Source organism: Xyrauchen texanus, chromosome 20, assembly GCF_025860055.1.
Source record: "Xyrauchen texanus isolate HMW12.3.18 chromosome 20, RBS_HiC_50CHRs, whole genome shotgun sequence".
NCBI classification, from domain to species: domain Eukaryota; kingdom Metazoa; phylum Chordata; class Actinopteri; order Cypriniformes; family Catostomidae; genus Xyrauchen; species Xyrauchen texanus.
This window is the reverse complement of record NC_068295.1, coordinates 23,524,640-23,552,624: the sequence shown is the minus strand read 5'-3', so window position 1 is coordinate 23,552,624 and position 27,985 is coordinate 23,524,640. Positions and strand designations below refer to the sequence as shown.

At 36.0% G+C, this 27,985-nt stretch overlaps 3 protein-coding genes across 4 annotated transcripts; all 3 read right to left on the bottom strand.

Moving 5' to 3' along the window:
• Positions 1 to 473: 473 nt before the first annotated feature.
• On the bottom strand, positions 474 to 10,868 carry supv3l1 (SUV3-like helicase). The gene is made up of 15 exons (XM_052150608.1): positions 10,453 to 10,868; positions 9,335 to 9,412; positions 9,014 to 9,121; positions 8,812 to 8,926; positions 8,477 to 8,645; positions 8,267 to 8,378; positions 7,922 to 7,999; positions 7,255 to 7,346; positions 6,968 to 7,148; positions 6,071 to 6,164; positions 5,611 to 5,830; positions 5,439 to 5,519; positions 3,385 to 3,561; positions 2,911 to 3,059; positions 474 to 2,804 (listed from the first exon to the last, which is right to left on the bottom strand). The coding sequence occupies exons 1-15, from the start codon at positions 10,727 to 10,729 to the stop codon at positions 2,411 to 2,413; spliced, it is 2,325 nt and encodes a 774-aa protein (XP_052006568.1). The 5' UTR covers positions 10,730 to 10,868; the 3' UTR covers positions 474 to 2,410.
• Positions 10,869 to 11,396: 528 nt separating this feature from the next.
• vps26a (VPS26, retromer complex component A) lies at positions 11,397 to 18,882 on the bottom strand. Of its 2 annotated transcripts, none has more exons than XM_052151168.1 (9): positions 18,824 to 18,882; positions 17,112 to 17,193; positions 16,959 to 17,034; positions 16,310 to 16,466; positions 15,164 to 15,328; positions 13,440 to 13,546; positions 13,177 to 13,245; positions 12,884 to 13,026; positions 11,397 to 12,668 (listed from the first exon to the last, which is right to left on the bottom strand). In XM_052151168.1, coding segments are annotated over exons 1-9 (915 nt in total). In that variant the 5' UTR covers positions 18,826 to 18,882; the 3' UTR covers positions 11,397 to 12,554. The 2 variants fall into 2 exon arrangements, with proteins under 2 accessions (XP_052007128.1, XP_052007127.1); XM_052151167.1 differs by lacking the exon at positions 18,824 to 18,882 and adding an exon at positions 18,034 to 18,137 and having other exon boundaries at positions 17,112 to 17,261.
• A 2,158-nt stretch (positions 18,883 to 21,040) lies between these two features.
• On the bottom strand, positions 21,041 to 26,560 carry srgn (serglycin). The gene is made up of 3 exons (XM_052151323.1): positions 26,397 to 26,560; positions 25,467 to 25,605; positions 21,041 to 23,491 (listed from the first exon to the last, which is right to left on the bottom strand). Exons 1-3 carry the CDS (start codon positions 26,461 to 26,463, stop codon positions 23,221 to 23,223), a joined length of 477 nt encoding a protein of 158 aa, XP_052007283.1. The 5' UTR covers positions 26,464 to 26,560; the 3' UTR covers positions 21,041 to 23,220.
• Positions 26,561 to 27,985: the final 1,425 nt, after the last annotated feature.

Here is a 27,985-nt window from a genome sequence, read left to right as displayed (position 1 = left end):
TCCCCTTTCCTGGTTAAATAATTAATGGATAAGCTTTGCTCCAACCCGTCTGCTCTTATATCTCTCCTAGCAAAATGTTTGACTTCACTCCAAACAGCTCCAGTGGCTAGCACCTAAAAACAATCAAGAGTGAAACAATAGATCAAACAGACTCCTTTCTGCTCTGTTCAAGTTTAATATGTAAACATCCTTAGTAAGAAGGCAAAAGATCCAGTGAGTTAAACATGTGAAATGCAGACAAAGACATTCTCCAGGAGACAACTGAGATGATCAATGGATGGGTATTGCTGCCCTGTCAATATTAGGCCTTCACTCTTCTAGGTCTCTTCTGATAAAACTCTTGATTTGTTTTTCTGTAAATGCAAGGCAGTATAAAGAATATACACATGCCAATGTTATAGCAACATGTTTCTCTAAACCAAGGAAAATATTTCCAAAAACCCCAAAGAGTCCAAAGATTAAGATGTGGTTCAGAGTGGAGCTAATACAGTTACTATAGTTACAGAAAGGGATTAAAAAGGGGCCTTTAGCAAACACTGTGGGCAAGGTTGACCGACCAATTCTTTATCTCACTGCACTGTTTCACTTCTTTGCTATCATATTCATCAGGAAAAAAAAAGGGACTCAACATCATACATACCAATTTACATGACCAATTTATTGATAAAAACAATGCTAGCCCCTGTGAATTAGCTTCCCTCAGAGCACTCATAAATGTGCAACAGACATCAAAATTGTCCCTGAAAAATGACTTGAATTTCTGGTTGTTTCTCATCAAAACCTGCTGTATGTCTTCACAAGACTTGAAATATGCAGGAGAAGTTGCATGTACTACTTTAATAATACTTTGAGTTCCTTTTTCGAACTTTAAAATTAATCTCTAGGAAATGTTTTAAAAGAACATTCGGGGTTCAGTACAACTTAACTGACAGCATTTGTGGCATAATATTATCACAAAAAATAATTTAGACTTACCCCTCCTTTTCTTTATAAAATATATATATATATATAAAAATAGTTATAAAAAATCTGTAAATGTTAAAACAGTTTCAAAAGTATAGCCACAACACATAAATGATGTGTGTTAACAAGAACAAGTGAATGAACATGACATTAATATAGTGCTTTTCTGACACTCAAAGCGCTTTACACAGTGAACCCTCCTCAACCACCACCAGTGTGTAGCTTCCACCTGGATGATGTGACGGCAGACATAGTGCACCAGTACACTCACCACACACCAGCTAACATGACATTTATTGTAATAAAATCACTTACTAACCCTTTCTGTTTAAAGTTATAGCCAATTTTACAGCTTCGTACCATGACGATGTAATGTCAACAAACCCTAAAATGACTGTAAAAAAAAAAGAACAAATAATTAAACATCTTTACAGCTCAAATAATTCATGAGTTTTAACAGAATAATTAATTCAAGTGCTTTTATAAAATTATAAGTTTCACATTTCTGCCTTTAAACACTTCAAAATTTGGCCCAATTCATTTCTATTTCAAGTGCCTCACTGTAACTTCGATTTTGCTTTTTTAAATACATTTTAAATAAATTGTGGTAATCAACATTGTGCTACAAATGCTGTCGATTGACCTCAACATGTATTTAACACGGAATAGTCCTTTAATGTGATATTCTTTTGTGTTCCACATAAGAAAGCAAGCCAGAGTAGATATGAATATTCTGTAAGTATACAGAATTGGAATGACATGATGGAGATTAGATTATGACAGAAGTTTCATTTTAGGGTTTCTTTATAGTAAAACTCCAATATACTGAATGGTTCTGATTTGCATTGATTTTTTTTTAAACTGACCCTAACATTAACCTTGAATGTTAAAGGCTGATTACGCAATGTGTACCAAGATGAAATCGTTCCATGCATTAGCTGTAGTAATTCATTGGTCAAGCAGAGATCCTAAAATAACATCAGATTGCATAAGCATGCTAAAAATAGAAGAGAGTAAATACAAATTATTGATTTTCAATGGCAGGTGTCAATGGAGTGACAAGACAACTAGGTCAAATGGGGTATTACGTTTATAAGTTCATAGGAACCTGAGGGTGTCCTAAATAATCCCTTTCAAAGATGAGCACATTTTACAATAACATTTTGGCAATGATCTTGTAGAGGACTAAACTATTTATTTTTTTGTAAGGCGTTAGGCAACAGAGAGCCATTAAACATATCTAAATCATTTTATTTGATACATATATGTGGGTGGTACAGGGTTCTTTTAACACTCCTATTTAACATTATTTGAATTATGTACTATAGCAAGATAGACGTCAAGTGCTCCATGAATGGAGAAACAATCCAGTTCAGATACAATGGTGTGTTCTCTTGTAAACAGGATCTTCTACAAGTATAGAAAATGCAGTCTTACACAGGATAGCTCACTTCTTTTTCTTTCTTTTCCCTTTGACTTTACTTTCAGAAATGGAGTCGTCTTCAGTGTGGCTTTGCTCTCTGACCCATTCTCTCTGCAGTTGCTGTAAGAGCTCTTCAGTCAGTAGTCCATCCCGCACCAGTCTCGAGCCCAGTGATGAGTCCGATATCCTGTGCTCTTCTCTTTGATTCTGGACCTTTGATCCTCTTCCCCTCCTGAGTGGTGGCGAGTCTGAACTAGGAATTCTTGTGAAGGCACTGGTTTCAGTGGAGCCGGTTTGGTTCTCGGTGGCACGGATAAGCCGTGTGATGTTCCGCACACCAATCTGGATAATTGTGTCCAGTTCCTTTTGAATCCCACGGATGAGGTTAGCATCTGGGAACATGTCCATGAAGCGATAGCTGTGAGAGGGAATATGGTTATCATTACTGATGAATTCCCGGTTCATTGCTCACCAAATTAAAGCTACAATATAAAAATAATGGTTACATGAGAGGAAAGCTATACCTGAGCCAAAGGTAAAGATCTAACACATCATGGACAGCTTCCAGGTGAACAAGGTCCTTGATGTTTTTGGGAGGGGCCAGGGGCCAATTTACAAGTCGACAGACCCAGTCAAATGTCAGAGGCTCATCTCTGCTGAACTGTCTGGCAAACTGCCAGAGATCATGAAAAGGACAGATCATGACAAACTTAACCTTATTAGATAATTTAAATAATACATTATCAGTAAAGCACATCGAACAAAATGTGCCAAAACAGAGAACAAATGCAACATATTTCCAAATAAAAAGGAACTGCTGTTAGTACTATGGAACATGGGGTTATGAATACACAATTCTCATAACATTCATTACAACCTCAAACGTCTAAATATTCAGGTCAAATGGCAACATTTTCCATTTATCATCTGTAATAATCTGTTTTCCTCTGTAACCAAGCAAGTTTTAAGCTGCGGTTCACTCAGTTCATTCTTCTCACCTTGAGAAAAGATGTGCACACAAAGGGCTGTTTCTTGTTGATGGGGGCAGTACAGAAAACGTAGCGGGAGCGCAGATTCAGAGGAATATGCTGAATCATATCCGCCAAGAATTTGAAATCATCAATGTTGCAGACAAAGTAAAGTCCATCAACTTGTGAAAGACTCACAAATATATCCTGTGTAGAAGAGCAGAATGGAAATAGACCCTTTTAAAAGAGCATTATTAATAGTTGTTAAAATAATTGTGATTATGTAAAGGGTTTCACGAGCCTTCCAGTCATTTGTGATTACTGGATAAGGATAAATTTTTTTTAATAATAATTAAAATTCAGAACAAATTGCATGCGAATCACAGAAGAACAGGGATGGGAGGGTTACTTTTAAAAAGTATTACATTACAGATATAGAACACATGCTGGAATATGTCATTTGTAATACATTCTGTTAGATTACTCAAAATCACTATTATAAACACTTTGGATTACTTTTTCAGCACAGATCTTTTCCACTTGTTTTGAATATAAACAAGTGAAAAAAAAAATACATTTGCCAGTACAGTTAGACAAAATACACAATACGAATACATTCTCTGAAAATATATCTTATGCAGTGTTGCTTCTAAAACAAGATCAAGTAAATGTATCTTGTTTTAAGGATATTTGAATCTTTTTTTTACAGGACAAATCATCAAGAATAAGATTTCTGTGGGGCCTGGGTAACACAGCATGTAAAGGCGGTGACTACCACACCTGGAGTTACAAGTTTGAATCCAGGGTGTGCTGAGTTACTCCAGCCAGGGCTCCTAAGCAACCCGGTTTGCTAGGGAGGGTCGAGTAATGTTGGGTTAACCTCCTCGTGGTCGCTATAATGTGGTTCTGGATCTCGGTGGAGCGTGTTGGGAGTTGTGCGTGGATGCCGCGGAAAATAGAGTGACGCCTCCACAGGCGCCATGTCTCCGCAGTAACGCCCTCAACAAGCAACGTGATAAGATGTAAAGATTGACGTCTCAGATGCAGAGGCAAGTGTGATGAGTCGCTACACCACCACGAGGACTTAAGAGCACATTGGGAAATTGGGCATTCCAAATTGAGGATTAAAAAATGAATACGATTTCTCCAGTACATCTTTTCCCTAATTATTATCTACCATGGATTTTTTTTTTTCCATAGAAAAAATAGAATTATGCTTGCAAACAGTTGCATGTAAAAGGGCTAGAAATAGCATTTTAGCTTAGCAGAAAGTTAAATGTTCACATGACACTTTAAAATGTAGTTAACATAACATAAGATTTCAGCTGCTCCAAACTTACTTCAAAACCCCACAGAGTACACAATGACATATTTTTCAGATCATATGTGGATTCTCTCCATTAAGCTCCCAAAAGGAAAGTTCCTCAACATCATCATATCCACCTTTTCACTCATAAGAGTGTGAAAGCGCCCTCTGTCTGCTTATATGAATGTAACACGTCATAAGATAGTGTTTCACCGTTGTTCAAACACTCCTCGAATTGAATCATTTATATGGATAAAAGTTTTCCAACTGAATATGCGAAATATTAAATGAAAAAAATTAATAGTGAAATTTAAAATAAACTCTTCAGTAATCAAAATATTATGAATGTGACTGTATTCTGATTACCAACCATTTAAATTGTATCTGTAGTGGAAAACAGTTACTTGATTTTGTCTTTCAAATATGTAATCCCATTACATGTATTCCATTACTCCCTGCAATGCAGACAAATTACTGAACCAGTTTGACCGATTCATTCAAAATATCCAATATCAGTGAGAAAGATTTACTCATTCATTTGGCAATCACTATGGTTTTACTTTACATTCAGGGAATATGTAGCCAATTAAATATTTTAGAGCAGCCTGACTAAAAATTTTTTTAATTCTCAATAGAAATTTCCATGTCTTCTCCATGACTTGTAAGATTTTATTAATTTATATGACTTCTCATGCCTGGAAAACAGTTTTAAAAATCCCTGATATTTCCAGGTTTTCCTCAACCATGGGAATCTTGCATGTAAAATATGAGCACTTACAATGAGATTTGAGAGAGTTGCTTGGGGCAGATGGTAGGCAAACATCTCTATCTGCTCTGCTGTGGGGTGCAATCCTGCAGCCTATCATCAAACACGGACAAAAGATCATAGATTTCTCACTTTAATTATAGTTAAAATTACTGCTATTAGATAGCTAATAGACTAGCCTTACCTCAATGGGGTCAACAGGCTTCCCCAAGATCTCCTTCAAAACAGGCAAGTCGTCCCTTTGCATAGTAGTGACCTCACCCTCTTTAAACACAGAGCTGAAACGCCCTGCTCGCCCAGCTATCTGCAGCGCCTGTGAGGTGGAGATGGTGTCCAGCTCCTTCTCCCCCTTCTCATTCACATTTGGTTTTACCAAAGAGTTAAAGATGATTCTCCTAATGCTCCTGAAGTACGTACAGAACAAGTTTACTTTGAGATATTTAATTGATCAATCCTTATCAGAGCTGCGTTTTGTGATAATGTAAGCTATGACGTGGAACTGATGTCTGAACATACTGCAAAATGTGTAATAAATACAGAGTAAACTTAAAAAAAAAAATTCTATATATAAATTCAAAAAATACCTATAAAGATATAGGTAAAAATAATCAATAGAAATGTAAGATGCAACTGATATTACTCACAGGTTTAAACCCATTCCAATTGCATCTGTGGCAACAAGGATTTTGCAGGGGTCATCTGCATCATTAAACTTTTTAGCTTGAGCCAACTTGGTGCCTGTTGACCAAACAAAATGATAGCTTAGCCAAGGAGAAATCCTTGTGATCTAATAAGGAAAATCTTTTCTACCATCGTACGTAACAAATACATCAGTTGACTACAGCATGAGTGGTAAACACTGGGGCGAGTGGGCTATGGAGGATGATTGCAAATTCCAGATTTTAGAACTGCATTTTCTTCTTGTTTTTACTTTGCTAAAGCATAGGAAAGAAATGCCCCACGTTGCAAAAAGGAAAGCAAAGAGAAGGCGGCGAGAGGTTTACCATCATTTGCAGAGTTTGAGCATGCCACCGGACATGAACACACAGAATGGTACAAATTTGCATACTAGCAAAAAGGACATTTATTGACAAAATATACGAGACAAAAAAGGTGTGTAGAAAAAAATAAAGTACTATACTAGTTCATCATACACCAAACATACACTATTTTTAAATCGCATTTTATTAATCTCACCATAGTGAACTTTGCCAGCTACCCAAGAACAAATTAGTTACATTGGCATTGGCAAATTGGCAATCGTGACTCACCACGTACTAAAGCATTCAACCAGCACGGTTCAGCACAGTTTGCTTACAGTGCCGAGAAGTCTGGGCCAAGAACGGTTGTAACCGTGCTGTGCTGAATCATGCTAAAGTGGAAATACTATTGGAACAGTTCCTCACCTTGCTCAGAACCGTTCGGCCTGATGGTGGAAAAGTGGCTAAAGTGTAAATGTGATGTTAGTACCACCATTTTAATAACCTTCCAGATAAAATAAGTCGCACACTAAATGTATAGTTGCATTCAAAGAGTTGTACCAGGGGGAAGGCTGCCATAAATGACGGCACACTCCAGGCCACGGATCTCTATCTGCCTGCTGATTGAGTAGATGTCATTTTTGCTGAAGCACACAATGCAGTCACCAGCCTTTAGGTTATCTAAAGATTCCACAGCTTGATTTGAGATTGAAAATGGGGTCAGCCTCTTATAATTGTGAACCTTAAAGATTAAGAAAAGAGCATTTCTGTCAAAGTATAGTACTGGTCTTTGTAACGTTATAGTCTTTAAATGATTCTTATAAAAAAATTGCATTTGACAAGCTTACCTCAACTTCCTCACCAGTAGTGTACATGAGTTCAGTGACAAATTCAACTGCTGCGGTCTCTCCACACACATGAATCTCCTCAGCACACAAACCTTGAAAAGAAATAGAAATAATGATCTTTAACATGCCACTTCCGTACAAAAAAAATGTATGGGTCATACAGATCAAAATGACCATAGTCTGTGTACATTTTAGCTGAGACTGAATATTAAAGTGGTAAATAAATAACTTATTTTTTCTCCCCAATTTGGAATGCCCAATTGCCCATGTGCCTCGATCCGGGTGGCCCGGCGGAGGACAAATCTCAGTTGTCTCCACGTCTGAGACGGTTAATCCACGCATCTTATCACATGGCTTGCGGAAACACGTTACCACGGAGACATAGAGCGTGTGGAGGCCCATGCCATTTTTTGTGGCATCCACGCACAACACACCACGTGCCCCACCGGGAGCGAGAACCACATTATATCGACCACAAGGAGGTTAGCCCATGTGACTCTACCCTCCCTAGAAACCGGGCCTATTTGGTTGCTTAGGAGACCTGGAGTCACTCAGCACGCCCTGGATTCGAACTCACAACTCCAGGGGTGGTAGTCAGCATCTTTACTCGCTGAGCTTCCCAGGCCCCAATGAATCGTATTTTTGATGATTTCCCAACACAACTCACCAAGAAGAGCTCTTGTCCAAGCCCACCCTCTGGAGGGATCTCTGATCATCTGTATCTCATCTATGACTGCCACTTCATCTACACAGAATATTAAAGTACAAAACATTAGATTGCGTCGCACTAATACCATAATCAACACTCAACATAATAAACTCAGAATGCCTTTTTCATGAAACAACGTATTTGTTTAAATCATTTATAGAACCATTCTCTCAAAAATTGTCACATTCAATTCAATGTAAAAATTTTCATGAGAACAGTTTTAAGAACATATTACATAGATTTCTTCTGCTTGTGTTTCATAAATGAGGCCCAGTGATCCCAGCTGTCTGCTAACATACTCACATGGAGTCGTAACACTGCACATCTCTATTGTACAGGCAATGTGGCCAGATTGTCTTCCTTCTGCATCAACAAATATTCTTTCTTCTCCTGTCACCAGATCACATGGCACTCCCTTATGATAAATCATACACTGTGTCAGTGTGCACTAACATTCCCAGCTAATGTGTCACTTTAAAAAAAACAAAGGAAACTGATCTGAATGAAACTCACTGCATCATTACTCTTCTCATGGATTTCATGGGCCAGCAACTTTAGAGGTCCACAGTAAACTCCGGATTTGGCTGTTAGGTATCTCTGGATGGCATGATAGGTCTTGCCACTGTTTGTCGGTCCTGCGTGAAAAATTATCTTTCTTTGAATAGTTCTTGCCTCGGGATACCTGTAACACACATTTATCACATGTTCACAATATTAGATTGGTAAAATACTAATAATGGCAAATACAGACTGGAAGATCTATGTTATTGAGTAAAAAAACTTCAGTAGACTGAGAGAGAATACAATACTACACGATGAGTAAAATCAGTGGATGAAACTCTCAATACCAGTTGGCTGGGACCCTTAAATCACTGATCTTGCGCAAATCGTCCATACAATCCAACATAGGAAAAATCTGTTTGGTATGTCTCATAAAGTATGGGAAAATATCATCTATGTGCCCTAGAAAAACAGAAACAAATATATAAATTTCAGATTAGGCCACCTATGGACTTTGGCCATTTAAATACTTTTGATGTAAATACTCACGAGCCCCAAAGCAGACATCACTAAAAATGATGTGTAAGTCAGCACTTAGTGAGTTCATTTCTAGCACATATTTCCGAAAACTGACAAAGGCTTGATGAAAGAGGCGAGCTGTTGAAGATCAAACAAACATCATGATAATACTACAATACTATCTGTAACAAACTTCTGTTTATTTGGAGACAGCACAATATCTGTACTGTACTATGACAATAAAATAAAGTTACGAGTATAGTGATGGTTGACAAATACAGGGACAGTTATGTAAGAATAAGACAATCATGGGTACATTGCATTCCAGTGTTGCTTAAAAACAAAACTAACCATCAAGCCCTTGGTCAGCAGCAAGTTTTTGCATTTCCTTCCTTTTGTAGAATTTATTCAGTACTTTGAGAAGTTCGCCTGTGAATAAAAAAAGGTCCAGACATTCAAGGTCCAGTCTTCTACAAAAACTTCTGCTCACAAGATAAATAAACAATTATCTAGATGACTATATTAGGGTGTTTCTTTAAGTTTGGGCACTTTTAGCACTGTGGAATGTCTTGTCAAAACTATTTTCATACTCTCACTAATTTTTTGTTTAATTTTTTACTTATTTTTCCCAACAATGTTCAACAGTTTATGTACATGTATCTCGGGAGATTTATTTGATTTATGTAATTGTTTCTGAAAGCCCTAAAAATTCACCCTACCAGTCAAATTTTGTATTGTGTTTAATACAATTCATTAAAAGAATAGTTCCCCCAAAAATGACAATTATTTACTCACCCTCATGGCAACCCAGATGTGTATGACTTTCTCTCCTCTGCTAAACACAAACAAAGATTTTTAGAAGAATAGCTCTGTAGGTCCATGCAGTGCAAGTGAATGGTGGTGAACTTTGATGGTCCAAAAAGCAAATAATGGCAGCATAAAAATTATCCAAAAGACTCCATTGGTTAAATCCATATAATCAGGTGTGATAGGTGTTGGTGAGAAACAGATCAAAATGTAAGTCCTTTTCTACTATACATTCTCCTTCCTGCTCAGTTGGTGGTGAATGGCGATATGCACGAACAATGCAAATCGACAAAAAACAAGATATTTATAATAAAATATTGATCTGTTTCTCACCCATACTTGTTATATTTCTTCTAAAGATATGGATTTAACCACTGGAGACTTATAGATTACTTTTATGCTGCCATTATAGACTTTTTGGACCTTAACATTTCTGGCCACCATTCACTTGCATTGCATGGACCTACAGTGCTGAGATATTCTTCCAAAAATCTTTGTGTTCTGCTGAAGAAAGAAAGTCATACACATCTGGGATGGCATGAGGGTGAGTAAATGAAGAGAGAATTTGCATTTTTTGGATGAACTATCACTTTAACATTTATGGAATAACCTGGCATAAACGGTCCTGTCTTTCTCTTTGTATTTCTTAACATTCAGTTTACTTTTGTCCAGCGGTTGAGTTAACTCCGCGCCGATTGTCCCGTCCCCGCCTTCATCACTTTTGATGGTGAGCGGTACAAACAGTGATGTGTCCAATGGTCTCGATGAACTGTTTGAAGATGAATGTCTCATCGGCGGAGCGAAGCTTTCGCGTCTCTTTCTTGGTGGATGCAGGGAAGCATCATTTACTACTGCAGCAGTTGAGGAGGCAGCGCGAGCACATACCAGGTATCGGATGTGGGAGCGAGACAACAAGTAAATACAGCGATTTACCGACATTTTAATCTTACGTTAATCGACTGCAGCTGGCTTAATAGAATATCGCGCAATTCATATTACAAACTACATACTGAAAGTCGTAGACACTCACAGTATGTACAGTTGACAACAGTACCGTGATGACAAGGAGGTCACGCTCCCCTCGGTGACAACGTGGGGAAGGACCCATGAGTTTTTGGTGTCCAAAGTAATGCCTGTTTTTTTAAATACAATATTAATTAAAGGATTAAGCATCAAGAACGTTCGACAAATCGAACGGTCATATATTACGTATACTATACACTTCTTTAAAACGAGGAAAATTTCGTTATAATATGTGGAATCTCTGAGATTTTTTTTTAAAGTGGCATAAACTGAAACTGCTTCGAGATGTATGACGGTGGGGACGTCACGTGAAACAGTTGTAACAGCTGTTGACTTCCGCAGTGGATGTACAATTTCTGATCTGACTACTATAATGAAAAACACAGTCGTATATTGGCGCAATATACTTTTTGGCTTGATGAGGGTCCTAATTCACGTGTTCTAATGGAAGGGAATTGTCTAAATGGTTTATAGTTGGTAATTTGGTTGATATTTGCCTCATAATGTAAAGTGTCTGAAATACAATAAGTTTCGTTGACAAGTTTAACATGCAAAGAGAGAAAAGATGTTTAAATATAAAGTTGCATTTTTATTTCACAGGTTTGCAGATAAAGCAACTATGGCTGGATATGTAAAAACATTCAAAACATACAAATAACTCCGTTGCCTTCGATCAGTTTTCCCAAACACTCACCACTATATCGTTTCCATAGAGGCACTCTAACATTACCATTAGTAATTGCAATGTGAATTTTAAAATAGTAGCAAATGAAAGACAACAAAATCTAGAATCGCATGTTAAGCTGATTAGGCAGAGAACATTGTCTTGAAAAAAAAGAAAAATCATAATTTAATCAACACAGCCCACATGAAATGTGCAAAAGAGCACATTTGCACAGTAACATTTTTTGAACATGCCCCCTTGTTAAGAAACCTTAAAGCAGATGACATGCAAGGGCTACATAACAATTCCATTGTTTCTCTACAGGGTGTCTAAAATGTGGACATTATGAAATGTGAATTCAGTGCAGCTGATACTTAGTGTCAAATCAGAGACTGATTAATACATTTATAAAATTACATATTCTCTTCTAAGCCAGTGTTGTCTAAAACTGGGCTGACAGGTTGCATATACACAACATTTTGTAGTTTTATAAAGCTAGTCCAAAGCATCCTTCAAAAGCCTCTTTAAATATTTTATATAGACAATTCCTTTTTTTTTTTTCAAGGTCAGACATTTTTTTCATATAAATACAACTTAAGCAGAAAAAGAACAGAAACAACACTACATAAGTTAAATAGAAATGTTTTACAACTTTAAGTGGATTGGAAATACAGTATGGGTTGTGTGACATACAGAATGACCATTTCTTGACCTTTTTAAACTGGCCCTATAGCCTTTATTAACAATTATGAACTCTGATGCACTTTAACCAGCCAGCATGCATTAAAAAAAAAAAAAAATCTTCATCTACGGAGGCGTGCAACCTTGATGTGCAATGAGATTTACATGATTGTTTCCAGTGTTTTCTAAAAAGTGTCCTTGTATACTAACAGATTGCTTGCTGTGGATGGCAGGGTGGATGAAGCCAATTTAAGCACAGTTTATCATCATAAGCTGTGAGGGGTGACCATGTAAACAGAGATCTGTATGTATATTCATTGGAAATAGTTCTCCTCTCCTGTGTCTGGTCACCAAGCAGCACACGTTTTCCCTGGGTGGTTGCTCTCCAAACCCACCTCACATTTCCGGCTGCTCAGCAGAGAGACTCGGCCGAGGCTCAGGTGATTCATAGCGCTGATGGAAGTTCCGTTTTCGCATTTTCTCTGGTGCCTTCCTCCACAAAACAATTTCCTACAAAGGAATATGAAGAAATATGAGCTTATAGCTTCTTTCGTTCTGAAAATAAATAAACATTTCTTGCTTGAAAAACAGAAGACATTTTTGAAAGTAAATTCTCATATAACAATCCAAGTAGCCTGTCAATTAGGAACTTTAATATTTATAACACTTTAAGGACAATTCTTGCATGTTTGCTTAAATGGCAAATTATCTTTTACACACTGTACCTGTTGTTTGAAGTACCTCCGGTCTTCTTCATCCACAAGCACCAAGTTTAAGAAGTACCTCACAGAGAACTTCTTGTTTACATCTCTCATTGTGGGTGTAAGGTCATAACCAGCCAGGAAAAGACGAATGGGAATTGATTCACCTAGTAATAAATTGTTAGCCCATTAAGGAAACAAATTTCAGTTTAACAATTTTTTTTGGAAAATACTAACAGCATATTATGTTATTTACAGCTTATTTTTAAAGCTCTAAACGATTTGATATCTTTAGCACATCAAAAGGCAGTGCTCACCCTTAACTGGTGCGCCATCCATAATTTCATATTTGGCCACAGTCTCTGTCTCAGTAGTAGTGCTCGGCCCTAAAGAGGCATGGCATGTGGTACATTTAATATATTTCACATGTACTCAGCAAGAAACTAGTGAGTTTTAAGTGCTTGAAGGTAAAACAATTTTGTAGTATTTTTCCAGTTTTCTTATCAGTAATTTTTTAAAATAAATGATATATATTCCAAACAGTCATTCATGAATTACAGATGAATAAAAGCACACTTACCAATTCCTGTCATTTCTTTCTTGATCAACTGAAGCTCCATGTGTTGAATTTTAATCCGTACAAGCAAGAAGTAGATTTTCCCCACAATTACATCTTTGAGGTGGTACCTGAAAGGTAATAAGAATATTGTTAAAAATGAATTAGTGCAGGTAGACAGATATATCGGTTTTATAGATGAATCGATGCCTATATCTGTTATCTGCAATAATATATTCCATAGTTGCATTTTTTTTAATTGCTCCTTGTTCATATGTGGACAGTGCTGGAGGATTATACAGTTAACAACTGCTTGTTTCTACAGTATAACAGCAGCCTCTAGAGGTAAAATAAAAACAATCATTCACTGACAATATTTATCCATATTTTTATTCTTACCTTAATGCAAATGTTATTATTTTGATTAGATAAATCAAGTGTTCAAAATTAAAGCGAGGGCATGAAAAGATTCAACTATATGTAAATGTACCCCAACAGCACATACATTGTCACCAACTTGAATTTTTTCAACAAAAAAAAAACTAATATGGTGAAATTATACATTATATACACATCAGCCACAACATTAAAACCACCTGCCTTTTGTGTAGATCCCCCTCGTGCCACCAAAACAGTGCCAACCCGCATCTGAGAAAAGCATTCTGATATGCTATCCTTCTCACCACAGTTGTACAGATTGATTACCTGAGTTACCGTAGACTTTGTTAGTTCGCACCTCTCTGGCCATTCTCTGTTGACCTCTCTCATCAACAAGGAATTTTCATCCACAGATCTGCCGCTCACTGGATGTTTTTTGTTTTTGGCACCATTCTGAGTAAATCCTAGAGACTGTTGTGCGTGAAAATACCAGGAGATCAGCAGTTACAGAAATACTCAAACCAGCCCATCTGGCACCAACAATCATCCAATCATGTGGCAGCAATGCAGTGCATAAAATCACACAGATACAGGTCAGGAGCTTCAGTTAATGTATCAACCATCAGAATGGGGAAAAGTGAGCAGCAGTTCTGTGGACAGAAATGCCTTGTTGATGAAAGGTGTCAACAGAGAATGGCCAGACTGGTTCGCACTGACAACGTCTACAGTATCTCAGATAACCGCTCTGTACAATTGTGGTGAGCAGAATAGCATCTCAGAATGTTATTCTGAGATGCGGGTTGGCACTGTTTTGGCGGCACGAGGGGAGCCTACACAATATTAGGCAGGTTGTATTAATGTTGTGGCTGATCAGTGTATATACACAAAATCTTCAATCTGGTGAATATATAGGCTATGATAAGCTTAATTTGGTAAATACTTAATTATAGGCCATTGTAACAGAGCAGAGTATCTGGCATTTAAAAAAGAAAAAAAAAAAAGATCCGAAATAAGGGTATTTTGGCCTAGTTCATAGTCCCGTGTTATGATCCAAATCTTCATTTTTTTTCCCCCTTTTTGGTTATTATTGTGATTTTTTTGCACAATAAACTGCATCTGGGATTTTATTTATTTTTGGACTCCTGTGGCCTTTATATCTGTGCCAGACAGGAAATGCTTAGAAAGTATTTTAAAATTCAATAAATCGATTTTAAATCGGCCGATTAATCGGTTATTGGCATTTTCTAGCACCTTCATGGTATCAGCAAAATCCACTAACGGTCGACATCTACCCAGCATATGAGTAAATAGACTAGGATTAAAAAATAATAATAATAATAATTTCATAATGGGAGATCAAGTGCACTTACTTGGACTTATTGTATTCAAATTCTATATGTAGGCAGTCTTCAATGCCCACTTCCATTTTGATAGAATTGTTGACATCAGGGTAAGTGGCCAGCTGATGGACAATGAGGTCATACTCCTTAACCAAATCAGACAGCCTCCTCACAATTGTAACTTTAAGGAAATACCTGCAGAGATATCAGAAGCACATAACCTTTTTGAAAAATATAAACAGTATAAATTAATACCTGGACAAATGCTAGAAGAAAAAAAAAAAAACAGACAAATGACAATGTTTTCATTTTAAACATGTCAAAAGTGACTGTTCAACATTGTTCAAATAATGATTAGTGCCCGACCATTATATCAGTCGGCAGATTTTTTCAGCCGATATTAGCCTTTCACAGATATGTCGTATCGATGGATATGTTTACCGATATGCACATATAATACTGGAATCTTTTACTCTCTGTGACAATGAGCTTACAGCTGACTAGCTAACCACGTAGCTACTTTCATTGCTTGTCAGCTGAGTAGACGCTGTGTAAACTTGTATTCACCAAACTGTTTTGTTCAGTATTCACAGTTTGGTACCCCCTTCAACTGAACAATTCCAGTGATGTCATTTACAAAATGTAATATTTAAAAGTCTAGTTTTCCACCGTTTAAAGTTTCCCCTGAACTTGTATAGTAGAAAACAGTGCAACACTGCTGCCGCTGTTTTTCTCTTGTCTCGGCAGGCGTAAATGCTTCTTGTGTTACAACCTAATTGACACTAATTGAGTGGCAGTATTAAAATAGTCAGCATTTGACTGATAGTAACAGTACTACTGATTTTATTTAGCTATTTATTTTTATTTATTCCATATTTTCTCAGTGTTCATTTCTAGAATTTGTTGACAATGTATAATAACGTCAAATATTCTTTGATAAAAATATGTGTTTAATAAAAGCAGCCTTCTGAGTACCTTTGCAGTCATATCCACATAGAAAAGGTCTGTTTTCATTCCAGCTCAAAAATGAACTACATCGGCAATCTGTGAATTTTCCCCCTCTAAAATCGGTCTTGGTCTCAAAAATCCCATATTGGCCGGGCTCTAGCCATGCTACTGCAGAATTACTATGCATACTACAATCCGTTTCTTCCACAAAAAGAAGTGTTCACTAACCTCAGTCGCACATTCGCTCCAACATAACACTCGTATGGCTTTTCCACCTGCATGAACTCAAAGTCATAGCTGCAATTCTGTGTCAGTTCCCCAGGCAGAGCAAGCTCCTTCACTAGGTTTACAAACTCGTGAGTATTGTTTTTATCGCTGAAGAGCTCTGCATGCAAAATAAAAACAACCTATTATGTAGTGGCTGGACAGATAAAGTTTTGTGCTTTTTTATAAACTACAATCTTGTGAATGCTAAAACTAAGCAATTTGACACCAGTCATAAGAGACTACATTAAGTTGTGTGTGTGTGTGTGTGTATATATATATATATATATATATCCCATCAGAATCACTAATGATATAACCAGTAATAGACTTCCAATTCTAATTACATATAAAGAACACTGGAACTCCAGCGCCACTGCAAAAAAAATGATACCCAAGTTGCAGTCAGAATTGAATGTTATGAGATACTGTGCTGTAAAGCACCATACCAGATTGCCATCCTCACAGAAAATGCATAGCAGACTAGCTCCCTTTCCATGTGACAACCACATACTCTCCTAAGCCTTCAGGATATTAGAACGGAAATACTGAGCCCTGATTACTGCATGAATGCCTTCAGCAAGAGAATAACTAAATGTTTTAGTTAACTTACCAATCTGTCCTACAAACTCAATGCGGATTCCCTGATGTTCAAGTTTCTTGCCAGTTTGCTTCACATTGATATTTACCTGGGTGGATAAAAAGGTCAATTATATTCTTAGTAGTCTAGTAATAAGAGAAAAGTAGTCAGTTTATGTCTACTCACCTTTCCTGAAACTGATTCTCCATCATAAAACAGATAATGTTTTTCCAGTTTCCCATCCTCAGTCTTCAGTTCACCTGTTTTCCTGCTTTCAGCATCATTCAGAATTACATTGATTTCACACACAGGACCAAAAAGACCACCGAGGAAACTCTGAAACAGTCAAATACTTGTGGTAACATCTACCGAGGGAGAATTTATTCAAAGTCTGCTGATGTGTTAGGAAGAAATCTTCTGAAATCACCAATAATATCATAAGCAATCCATCAAGTTAATTGTGTTCACCTCTGCAAATTGTTGGTCCTACTTCACAATTAGTGAATACATCATACTTCCCACTTATAAAGCAGCACACTTGCTAAAGTGTTCCGTTGCACTTTAATCTGTTTTTCCAGAGTAATTATGCTTGTCTGTTCAAGCTTGTCTCAATATATAGAGACAATCACATACAGTCAATATATAAAAGCAGAAAATGATGACGCTGTGCAAACATTTGAGCAAATACTGCATTTTATTGCTCAAAGTCCAAACGGCGCGAAGAAGCACTGCACATAACAGCGTGTGCGAGAAACAACATTAACTCGTCATGCACACAGCTTGTTTGGATGAACCATCATCTTTGCAGCTGTCGCTAACAGTCTCTGGTATTACATGGATTTAAGATATTTATGAAAGCACAAATAGCATACATTCTCTACGAAGAATCCTTTGTAAGGGCAAAACAGTTTCCCAACAGTGTGTTATCGCTGACTGATAATAACTCTTCTCCTCACTCTTAACGAATCCTTCAGGACTTCTAGGGCCTACTTTTGCCTGGGTAAAAACATGTTTTGCCACAATTGTGAGCGTTTACTCCAAGGGAAATAAGTCAATTGGTGTATAGCGAACACAAATGTCACTCATTAAATCCTGATTTAACGCTCACCATTTCAGCGCTGTGGCTTTAGCTTGAGCACAGCTTTCCTGAATGTGCTTCTAGCTGGATTCCTGTTGAACTGGGATAGACAGGAAAAACACAGGGAGTGAGCGCTGAAACGTGACGAAGAATTTCAAAATCAAAGTCATTGTTCGTTTATTTATTTATTTGATTATTTTTTATTTTTTTGGTAAATGTTGATATGATGGTGTGTTTTCGTTTAAATTGTTTATTGGTTGTGTGGCTGTATTAATTGATATTTATAACTAATCACGGAATGAAATTAAGTTATATAGTATCCACAATTATTTAAAGGTGTTATATGTAATATTTTACTGTACTAAATCATAAAATGACCATTATATGTCATTAGAGAATTAGCAAACATGCTGAGTTGAAATACTGGCTTCTCCGATAACAATGCTACAGCCAGTATATATTCTAATTTGAAGTTTCCATTCCGGGCGGAATTTCTGTTTATGTTTTGGCCTGTGTGCTCCCGCCCACTGCCCACTTCACCACTAGTATTCAACACCCCTGGGTTGCCAGATTTCAACAAGTTTGCAGGCAAACAACACTGGGTGCTGCAGCTATGGAAACCAGCTGAAATGGTGAGCGTTCAATCAGACTGCATTTAACGAGTGATATTTGTGTTTGCTATACACCAATTGCCTTATTCGCCTTGGAGTAAACGCTCACAATTCAGTCTCTCTGATACTGGATCGGAGATAACAGAATCCATCCGACCTAAGCCTCACCATCTGTCTAAAAACCACCATGACCAGAAAAACAAGGATACATATTGGAAATGCCTTTGGGAGATGGAGACAGCTTAAAGCCCAGAAATCCTTTAAAACTGATGCTGAGTTGCAAATTTGCGTGTTAACATTCTGGCATCTCGCACGAGCTTCGAGCCTGGGACGGGGTAGACGACTCTTAAATATTTTGAATTTGGACTGCAGTACCCATTTCAAACGCTTGTTGTCAATCTATAGCACCTAATATTGCAGGTTTCAAGTTAAGCTTTATCGACAGCATTATTTATAAAAAAATAAAAAATAAATAAATAAATAAATAAATAAAGCAAAAATGTGGGTTCTAGTAAGCCACTTACAATGGAAGTGAATGGGGGCCATTTAGTTCTCACTGTTAGTATAGAATCACTAAAATTATAGTCACAAGACATCTGGCATCATGATTTTAGTGTGATAAAATCGCTTACTAACCTTTTCTTTGTAAAATAATAGACACTTTTACAATTCATTTGCTATGATGACGTAATGTCAGCAAGGTTTAAACTTATTTATAGCTCAAATACTACCCAATTTTTAACAGAAAAATTATTTAGGTGCTTTTATTAAATAATAATCTTCACATTTCTGCCTTTAAACCCTCTAAACATTTGCCCCATTCACTTACATTGTAAGTGCTTCACTGTAACATTGTATTATGCTTTTAAGGACGGATGAGTCGAAATAATATTTTGGTATTAACATTATGCCACAAATGCTGTCGATTGAGCTTAATTTATATTGAACCCAGAATATTACATTAACCCATCTAATCTAAAATGTTTCCCAGCTAAGTAGGCACCTTAAGTACATAGCCCAATGAAACACTGTATGTATTTTCTATTTTTAGTGAAAGTATGAATTTATTCTTGGTCACAATTGTGATCGGTGAGAAACTACAGTCAAATTTTGCTCAGTTGTTTAATAGGACCTAATAGAAAATGGCAAAAAAATAAAGTACATAGGCCTATGTAATTTCTTTACTAACATAATTTTTGGGGTCCTCTGCACTTCAATAACTGTCTGGTTTGGTGCAGCTACGAAATCAGACATCAGAAGACTACAAAGAACAGTTCGGTCTGCTGAGAGGATTATTGGTTGCCCCTGCCCCCCTTCAAGAACTATACACTTCCAGAGTGAGGAAAAAGGCTGGTAAAATCACTCTGGACCCCACTGACCCTGCCCAATACCTTTTTGAACTGTTGCCTTCTGGCCAGCGCTTCAGAGCTCTGAGCACCAGAACCGTCAGACACAGGAACAGTTTTTTCCCCTCAGGCCATCCATCTAATGAACAATTAAATTGCCCCATTGAGCAATAATTATGTGCAATACACAGTTTAATTTTAATTCATATTATCCAACATATCCACTTCTGCCATTACTTACATTGCTCTGTACATAATGTACAGGTTTATGTTCTTTATATACAGATTGTATTAGATTTGCACTACGTGTGTGTATGTGGGTATGTATGAAGGTGAGTGTATGTACGTATATGTATAATTATTTATTTTGTGTTCTTTTTTGTTTTTAATTACCTATGTCTTACTGCTGTTTTTGGTATTGTTGTATGGAAGCTCCTGTCACCAAGACAAATTCCTTGTATGTGTAAGCATACTTGGCAATAAAGCTGATTCTGATTCTGATTCTGATATGATTTATTTTTAATTTTACATAATTTCATTAATACTTCGAAATCTGCAATTTAATAATGGGTGTCAATCTTATTAAGAATAGCGCCATTTTTAATCTTTGACGGGAATGTAAACGAGGCTGTGCGGGATAGACTTACCATCTCTTCAATGAGACGCACCGTATGAATCCAGCACACAGCTCATAGATCATATCTAATTTTCTACAACTCATGTTCTCTGAACTTTTTTGTCTATTGGAATTTCTTGGAAATATATCATTTTTCAATGTTTCGTCAGCAGAATGACCCAAAACCATTTTAAACAACTGTTCAAGCAATTGAGTAGACTGCACCCCTATCCCTGACAGTTGTCATTCCCGTCAAAAACCAAGGATGGCGCTGCTGTGGTGAAAATTGGGTTTCTGTATTTTCCCACCATGTTTAGTTGTTCTGTGAGCATGATTTATATAAGACAGAGAAATCTTAATAATATATCAATAATAACCTCTTTTAACATTATATGTATTATGACATGTTTTACTTGCTTCCATTTATGGAGTGTCAACACATACGTCATCTTTCAGAGGAGCACCTGGTGGAAGTAAATGGGTCTGGTTTTGTGACTTATTGCAGCACTCATGTAAAAATGTTCTCATGAAAACAAGACAGTCTGCACTGTTATTTATAATTAGCACATTTTAAACATGATTAATGTATTTAGTGCAATATGTAAAATGTGTTAACGTTTGAACATAGATAATCACATACAAGTTTTTGACAGAGGCACTCAGTATAATAAACACATTGTTTAAAGAAGATGAAGAAGATTATTAAATTAAAAGAGAACTCTTATTATGATATTCTTCTATTAAACGTCGCCCCTTAAGACCTATGGCCAGAGTCAAGTCTATTGATACAATTTCTACCTCAGAATTTTTCTCACTATAATTTTTCTGAGCTAGTTGCTATTATTATTGCACTTATTGAGTATTACTGTATACTGCTAGATTGATGTTTAGAAGAAATTTCCATGGAAGAAGAATCAACAAGATTTGGCAGGTGCAATTGCCATTCATCTACAAACCTGTCATGTTGAGACCATCTCATGTAACCTAACAAATAATTTTAATATTATTTAAAATAATAATGAATTAATTAGAATATTTATACAGTATTAGAACATATGGAAAACACAAAATTGAGTTGTTAGGTGGGAAATGTCTAGAAGATCAGCTGTGATCAGGTCGTCTGTTCAAATTGAGCAACTGGACAAAAAGAGTGATTGTCAGAGGTGATATAAAAGGCTACAACACTAACAGAGTTGCAGAACTTGGCTAAAAACTGTGGGAAATATCCAGACAATGATCTCTTTGGTTCATTACAGATTCTTTACAGATACTCATTGGGAAAGTGTATAGACAGTAGCCACTTTTAAGAAATGTTCACATTAAGTTGCATCTAGAGTCAGTAAACATTGTACTGCAGTAAAGTCCAGATTTAAATCCAATTAAATCACAATCTCACACACACTCAAAAAGACTTATAGCTGTTGCTAAAAATTATATGGACTATTTTTGAGTGTAAATACTCATGTAAATGACAACTGATTCAGTCATTCATTTTGGTTAGGGTAACCCTAACCCTGTTCTCGAAAAAGAAATTGTAAGTTACAAGTATGAAATCTATGCTACTGGAGAAAATAATTTAACTGTTTTTAAATTTTGATGTGCAACTGTAACAAAATGTGGGTGTATATACTTTCTCAAGGCACTTTATGCCACCTTATAACTATATGACACACTTAATACACCTTTGAACCTTTATTTTTAAACTATTGACATATTTTTTTAAATGTTGCAATCTTGCTTATAAAGCAATTTGCATTGGGTGCTAAGGTTGTCTCTATTAGTTTCAAAATATTACCAATAATATTACTGTTCTCTAAGACAGTGGATGATTTTGCGTGAATAACAAGGGAAGAAAGATGTAATTGATAATGACGCAAAGTCACAAATTAAGTTTAATGATAACGTGTAAATGATTTAAGAGTAAATGATGTAAACATGTAGACATTTGCAGCTATGTGAATTGCTAACCTATTGTGCCTATTCAATAAGCTGAATGCCTTCGGACTAGCCTAGAAAATAAATAAAAAATTACAGAGTTTCATGCCACACATGCTTAATGCACATGGTCATGATGTAGGAGTCAGGAAACACACGAGATATAGTCATCCTGAGTGTAAGAACACTCTTCTGGTAACACAGGAAGCTTGAATGGCTGACCTCATCTTATCTGCAGAACATAAGGCGTTTGTTGTGTACTGCACAGTTAATTCCTACTTTTGCTGGTGTGAGAAATTGACAATGAGAGATAAATACTGTCTACAGTTAAAAAGTAATTTTTTATAATGGCCAAAACATTATAAAAACAATACAATGTTGGCAAAAAGTAGAACTATATTTGAGTTTTACAAAATTCACTTCTAAATATCCAAACGCATTTGTATTGCTTCTAATAGCATTATTTCCATTACCAAAAACTATATATAACAAATAATAATATAAAAGTTTGGAGTTCAAATGATATATATTACGTTTACATTAACGTAATATAATTACATTACATTACCTTTCAGTACACAGTGGAATAATGTCAACGTTTGCAGAAAATACAACAATTACGAATATACATTTTCTAATTATATTTGAAACCAAAACAGCAATATCCTGCATATTTCACATGAAAATAACATGGGATGAAAGCAACTCTTTATGGAATCATACTTTCATCTTTCAGATCCTTTGGAGAAAGCAAACCTATTTTCTCAGGGAAGACATAGTTAGAGTAATCAATGTCTCCACTGGCCTCTTCTACAACAGTCGAGCCCTCCTCCTCATTCTTGTTATCCTCCTGTTCTGGACCATCTCTCATCAATTGCTGATCACCATTGAGAAAACCTTCAAAGGTGTCTGAGTTACCCGAACCCTCTCCTGACTGCTCCTCCATCTTAGGAGTGGCTTCCTCTGTGTAAATTGGGTCTCTGTTGGAAAACAAAAGCACAGAGTCATTCAAAAGTGGTCTAACATCCTCTCAGCCCTTCCTGTATTTTTTGCGAACAAAAAGGGCCAGTTTCTTAATCACTCCACTGACCTCTCCACTTGTTACAAGCAAATAAATAAATAATTTTCCATGAATCTAAGCTTACTACTGTATAAAGGCAATATACATTTTTTATATTCCTTAAATCCTTTCGGAAAGTGTCTACATTTCCTGGTAAGTAAGTGTAGAGCAGGTATACAGAACTGCACCAGTAAGCATTCGCAGAACCAATTTACCGTTAAGAGTACAAAGACATCACTGGGGTGGAGTGTTGGGCGTATCCTATTAAAACGTTTTTAGTTACTGTAATCAAATTACTTATTAATAAAAAAAAGTAATGTAAAACATTACAATTTAAATACTTGTAATTAGATTACAGTTACTGACTTTCAATTAAAGAAATTACTTTTAAGTACATTACTTGCACTAAAGTAATATGTACTGTATAATACATATAAAATATTAATTAATATGTATGTCTGTTAGAATTTCTGACAGCTGAAGGGTGGGCAACAATGAATAAGGAAATATCTACATTTTGTATCTGAGCAGAAAACCAAAAACTTTTCTAAGAAAAGTGATTTATAAAGTAACTTAAAAGTAATTAGTAATGTTGTTACTATATGTATATATATATATATATATATATATAATGTATGTAATCTGATTACATTTACCAAGGAGTACTTTGTAGTGGAACAAAACCTATAAATGCACACAATAGGTCCATAGGGTAAAATGATGTACCTAAAATAAGTTATAAAGTACTAGATGTAAAAAAAAAAAAAAAGTCCCCTTAAGGCTACCACCCTAGTGACAGCCCTTGTACCTCAAATTGTATACTTTTTCCTGATAGTGTGCAAAAAGTGATTACATTAATTTTTTAGAAAATAATTTGACGAGATACCTGTACTACAGTTACGTGTGCTATGATGTCAATATAACTGGTACGGAAGGAAGTGACCCAGCATGAGAAATGATAAGGAGGAAGATTTTATGCTGAGCACAAACATTGCCATACCACAGGAAGATAAAAACGATACACAAAAACATAAGAAAATTCATTTTTGATGTGATAAATGTCCATGACAGCATTTTCTCATAGTGTATAATGGGCGAATATCTGAGTAAAACCATACATTAAATGTCTAAATCTTTTGAAAATATACATTTTGATAAAAGACACAGTCTTGAACCACTTTCACACGAAATGCTCTGTCAGGAAAAAGATAACAGAGATATGAATCATGTGGTTAATCTTCAAATTCCATTTAAAGTCACAGAATATCAATGATGCAGGAAATACCTCTGATATAGAACATCTTCTTGCAATTTTGTTGTAAAATGTATTTAACAACAATTCCCAGTCACCTTGTTAAAAACATTATAATAAAAACGTTTTGTTTATTTGACACCCTTACCAAATCTCTATGGGGTTTCTGTAAAATCTCTAAAGTAAAAAAAATTCCAACTTCCTCTGACAGGATTGGAAATCATTACGAGATATCAATAATGTAACTCCAGTCATCCCATTCTGAATAATCATGATTATTGACTGTGAAATCAAATTACATTTCTACTGGTTGTGAAATGTATTTTATTTTTTTCAAATAAATATCCTGCCATATAGGCTTGGATAGTGGCTTGCTCTCTCATATTACAGATAGTTCTAACAATAATTATTATTTTATGATGATTATTTTGTAAATGAAATTGAACCATATCAAAATGTAATCAAATGAAACGATTCACAGCGAAACTCAGCAGTTACCCTTGTGACATGTATCCTGTTACAACACAGTACTTAAGAATTATACAACACTTTAATTTTACTAAACCTGGACAGACAAACAATGAAAGAAGTAGCTGATCAGACTGATATATAAAACATGACAATGAATACACAAGCAACTTACATGTATTTTACAGCAGAAGGAGGAAGTCGAGTTTTGAGCCCTGCCAGTGGCACCAAGGGGCCCATCTGTGTTTCACAGTTTGCGTTCTTACTTCCAGGCCTGCATTTCACCCACTTATACCTGCCTTTGGAGGGGGCTCCTGTGCTTAGGGAAAAAAGAGAGTGACAGATGAGGGACTTGTCAGACATTACGCATTGACACATTCCCAAAACATCTGACTAAAAGCATCTTTTAAGTTATTATTGCTAATGACAGAATTAGCAAAAGAGTAGGCTATGAGAACAAATTACTAATACCTTTTTTTATGTTTTTTTAATAATGAATCGTCATTAACACATTTGATGGTCTAGAAGTGGACCTCTTCATCCTTTCTACGCAGAAATAAGGGCCCGTTCACACCGAACGCGTTCTTGCTCTAAAGAAAGCTAGACGCAGCGCCACGAATAGATCAGAACGCAGGTGTCTCGAGACGCGTTTTAACAGCGGCGTCCGGTCAAAAACAGTATATCAATTGAGAAACAGTTTGGTGTTCGGTGTGAACGGCCCCTAATTGTGTTAATGTAAATTCCTCTATCAGATTCATTGTTTATTGTTACAGAACCGGGTGTACTGATATTCTCAGAACATAACAATGACATAATGTCATAGTTAACAACCACGAATGTTAAAATACTTTTCTTATTTTATTTTAATTTCGTTAAAAAAATATATAAATGTCGAGCTTGACGTCATTAAGATACACACTTTCGAAAGCTTAGCAACACTTTCAGTTTGTCTACAGATCATTGCGATGTTTACGTTTACAGTAATCTGCTTCATGCAGTCAAGTAACGTTTTATAGTATTCGACACTATAAAATGTCTCAATACATTGTGTAATTAATAAAACAACACATTTTAAAGACATAAATGATCATAAAAATGAACTTACCAAGCCCACTGTCCCCAAAAAGGCATATTATCGCCAATGTCAATGTTATTATGTGGTAAAATCTCATATTTTCCCTGTCAAGCAGAAGATGCGAAAGAAAATGTCTCAGCGAACTTCAGACAAGAACTTTTCCACTGTAAAATATGTTAAAGACCCTGCCCCTGTGTGCGTCATTGTTTCCTGAAATCAACCTACATCGTCTCGGTTTAGCAATATTTTCGAAACACACAATAAGATGGGGCTACACGTAAAGAGCGATTTGAACAAACCTTTCCGTACTGGTAATACAGCACAACAACAACAAAACCCAATCTAGTAGTTTTCAAAATATACAACAAGAATTAAAACAAAACAAACCTGATTTTAGAACTTTTAATAACGTATTAATTTAATCATACATATAATTGGTCTACTGTGTTTGATTAACTGAAAATGAGTGTCAGAATGGCCTAGTGTTTTGCTCTTCTAGTCACTATAAGGCATTTACTGACATTTTTTAAGTTTTATAATTGAAGTGATGTCAAGGCATCACCTTATACAGTGGCCCCAAATGGTAGGGTCAAAGGCCCCTGGTGTAAAAGGCACATTTGATTTTATTTTCTCCCAAAACACTAAATAGTAACAAAAACTACCTAAGCACTTTCCATGAGCTCAATGCATGCAGTGTCTGAATGCATGCAAAGTTAGATTTTGAGGTTAATCTAATATTTAAATCTAAAATGTATTTAGCTAATGGACATCTCTGAAATGATCACATTTATTTTGAGACAAAATACCTATTTATCATTTTCATTTTTGTTTTATTTATTTATTTTAACCCCAAATGCTATTAGGATAGTATTTGGTGTAAAATGCACCCTTGTTGCAAGGAGGCCTGCATAAAACACGTAGTTTCCCCCCATAGAGTGGGGAACAGATTTGTTTTGCAGAATGTTCAAAGTGGGCTTACACTGACTGATCCAATCATAACGGACATTCATTTGTTTATAGAATACTTGAGATTTTATGAAATGCCAAATGTGATTGCAGTTAACAGGAAATTATGCAACCTTTGCAAAAGTGGTTATTTTGAAGAAGATTCTTGCTGTTTCAAAAGAATTTGCCTAAGTTGAAAAATATAACTAAATATAACTAATGCCCCTATATCTACCCCACTGGTGGTGTTTTATCCCAAGTGTGGGGTAAAAGGCCCCCTCACCATGTTTATTTTTTAAAATAATTTAGGATCAGTACGACCTTCCGTTATTATTTATTATCGCAAATTATGTTGCTCCATCAATATTCTTGATGATGTATTTTGTGACCAGAAAAAAACTAATTTTCCTTTAGGGGTGCCTTTAGCTATTACGATGCTTAATCCACACTTAAAAAAATGAATTCCATTGCAATAGACAAAATATCAAGCCAAGTGGCATCTGCAAACAAATTATATTTTATTTATGTGACCTTTATTTAGACATACTTCTCTTAGTCGTTTTTTCGGTAAGTTTTCAACAACAAGTGCCAAAGTTACTTTAGTAGATGTGCATTACTTGTCCTGAAGTTCACACAAGTGAAGTTCATCACATCATGTTAATTCTACAAAGTTT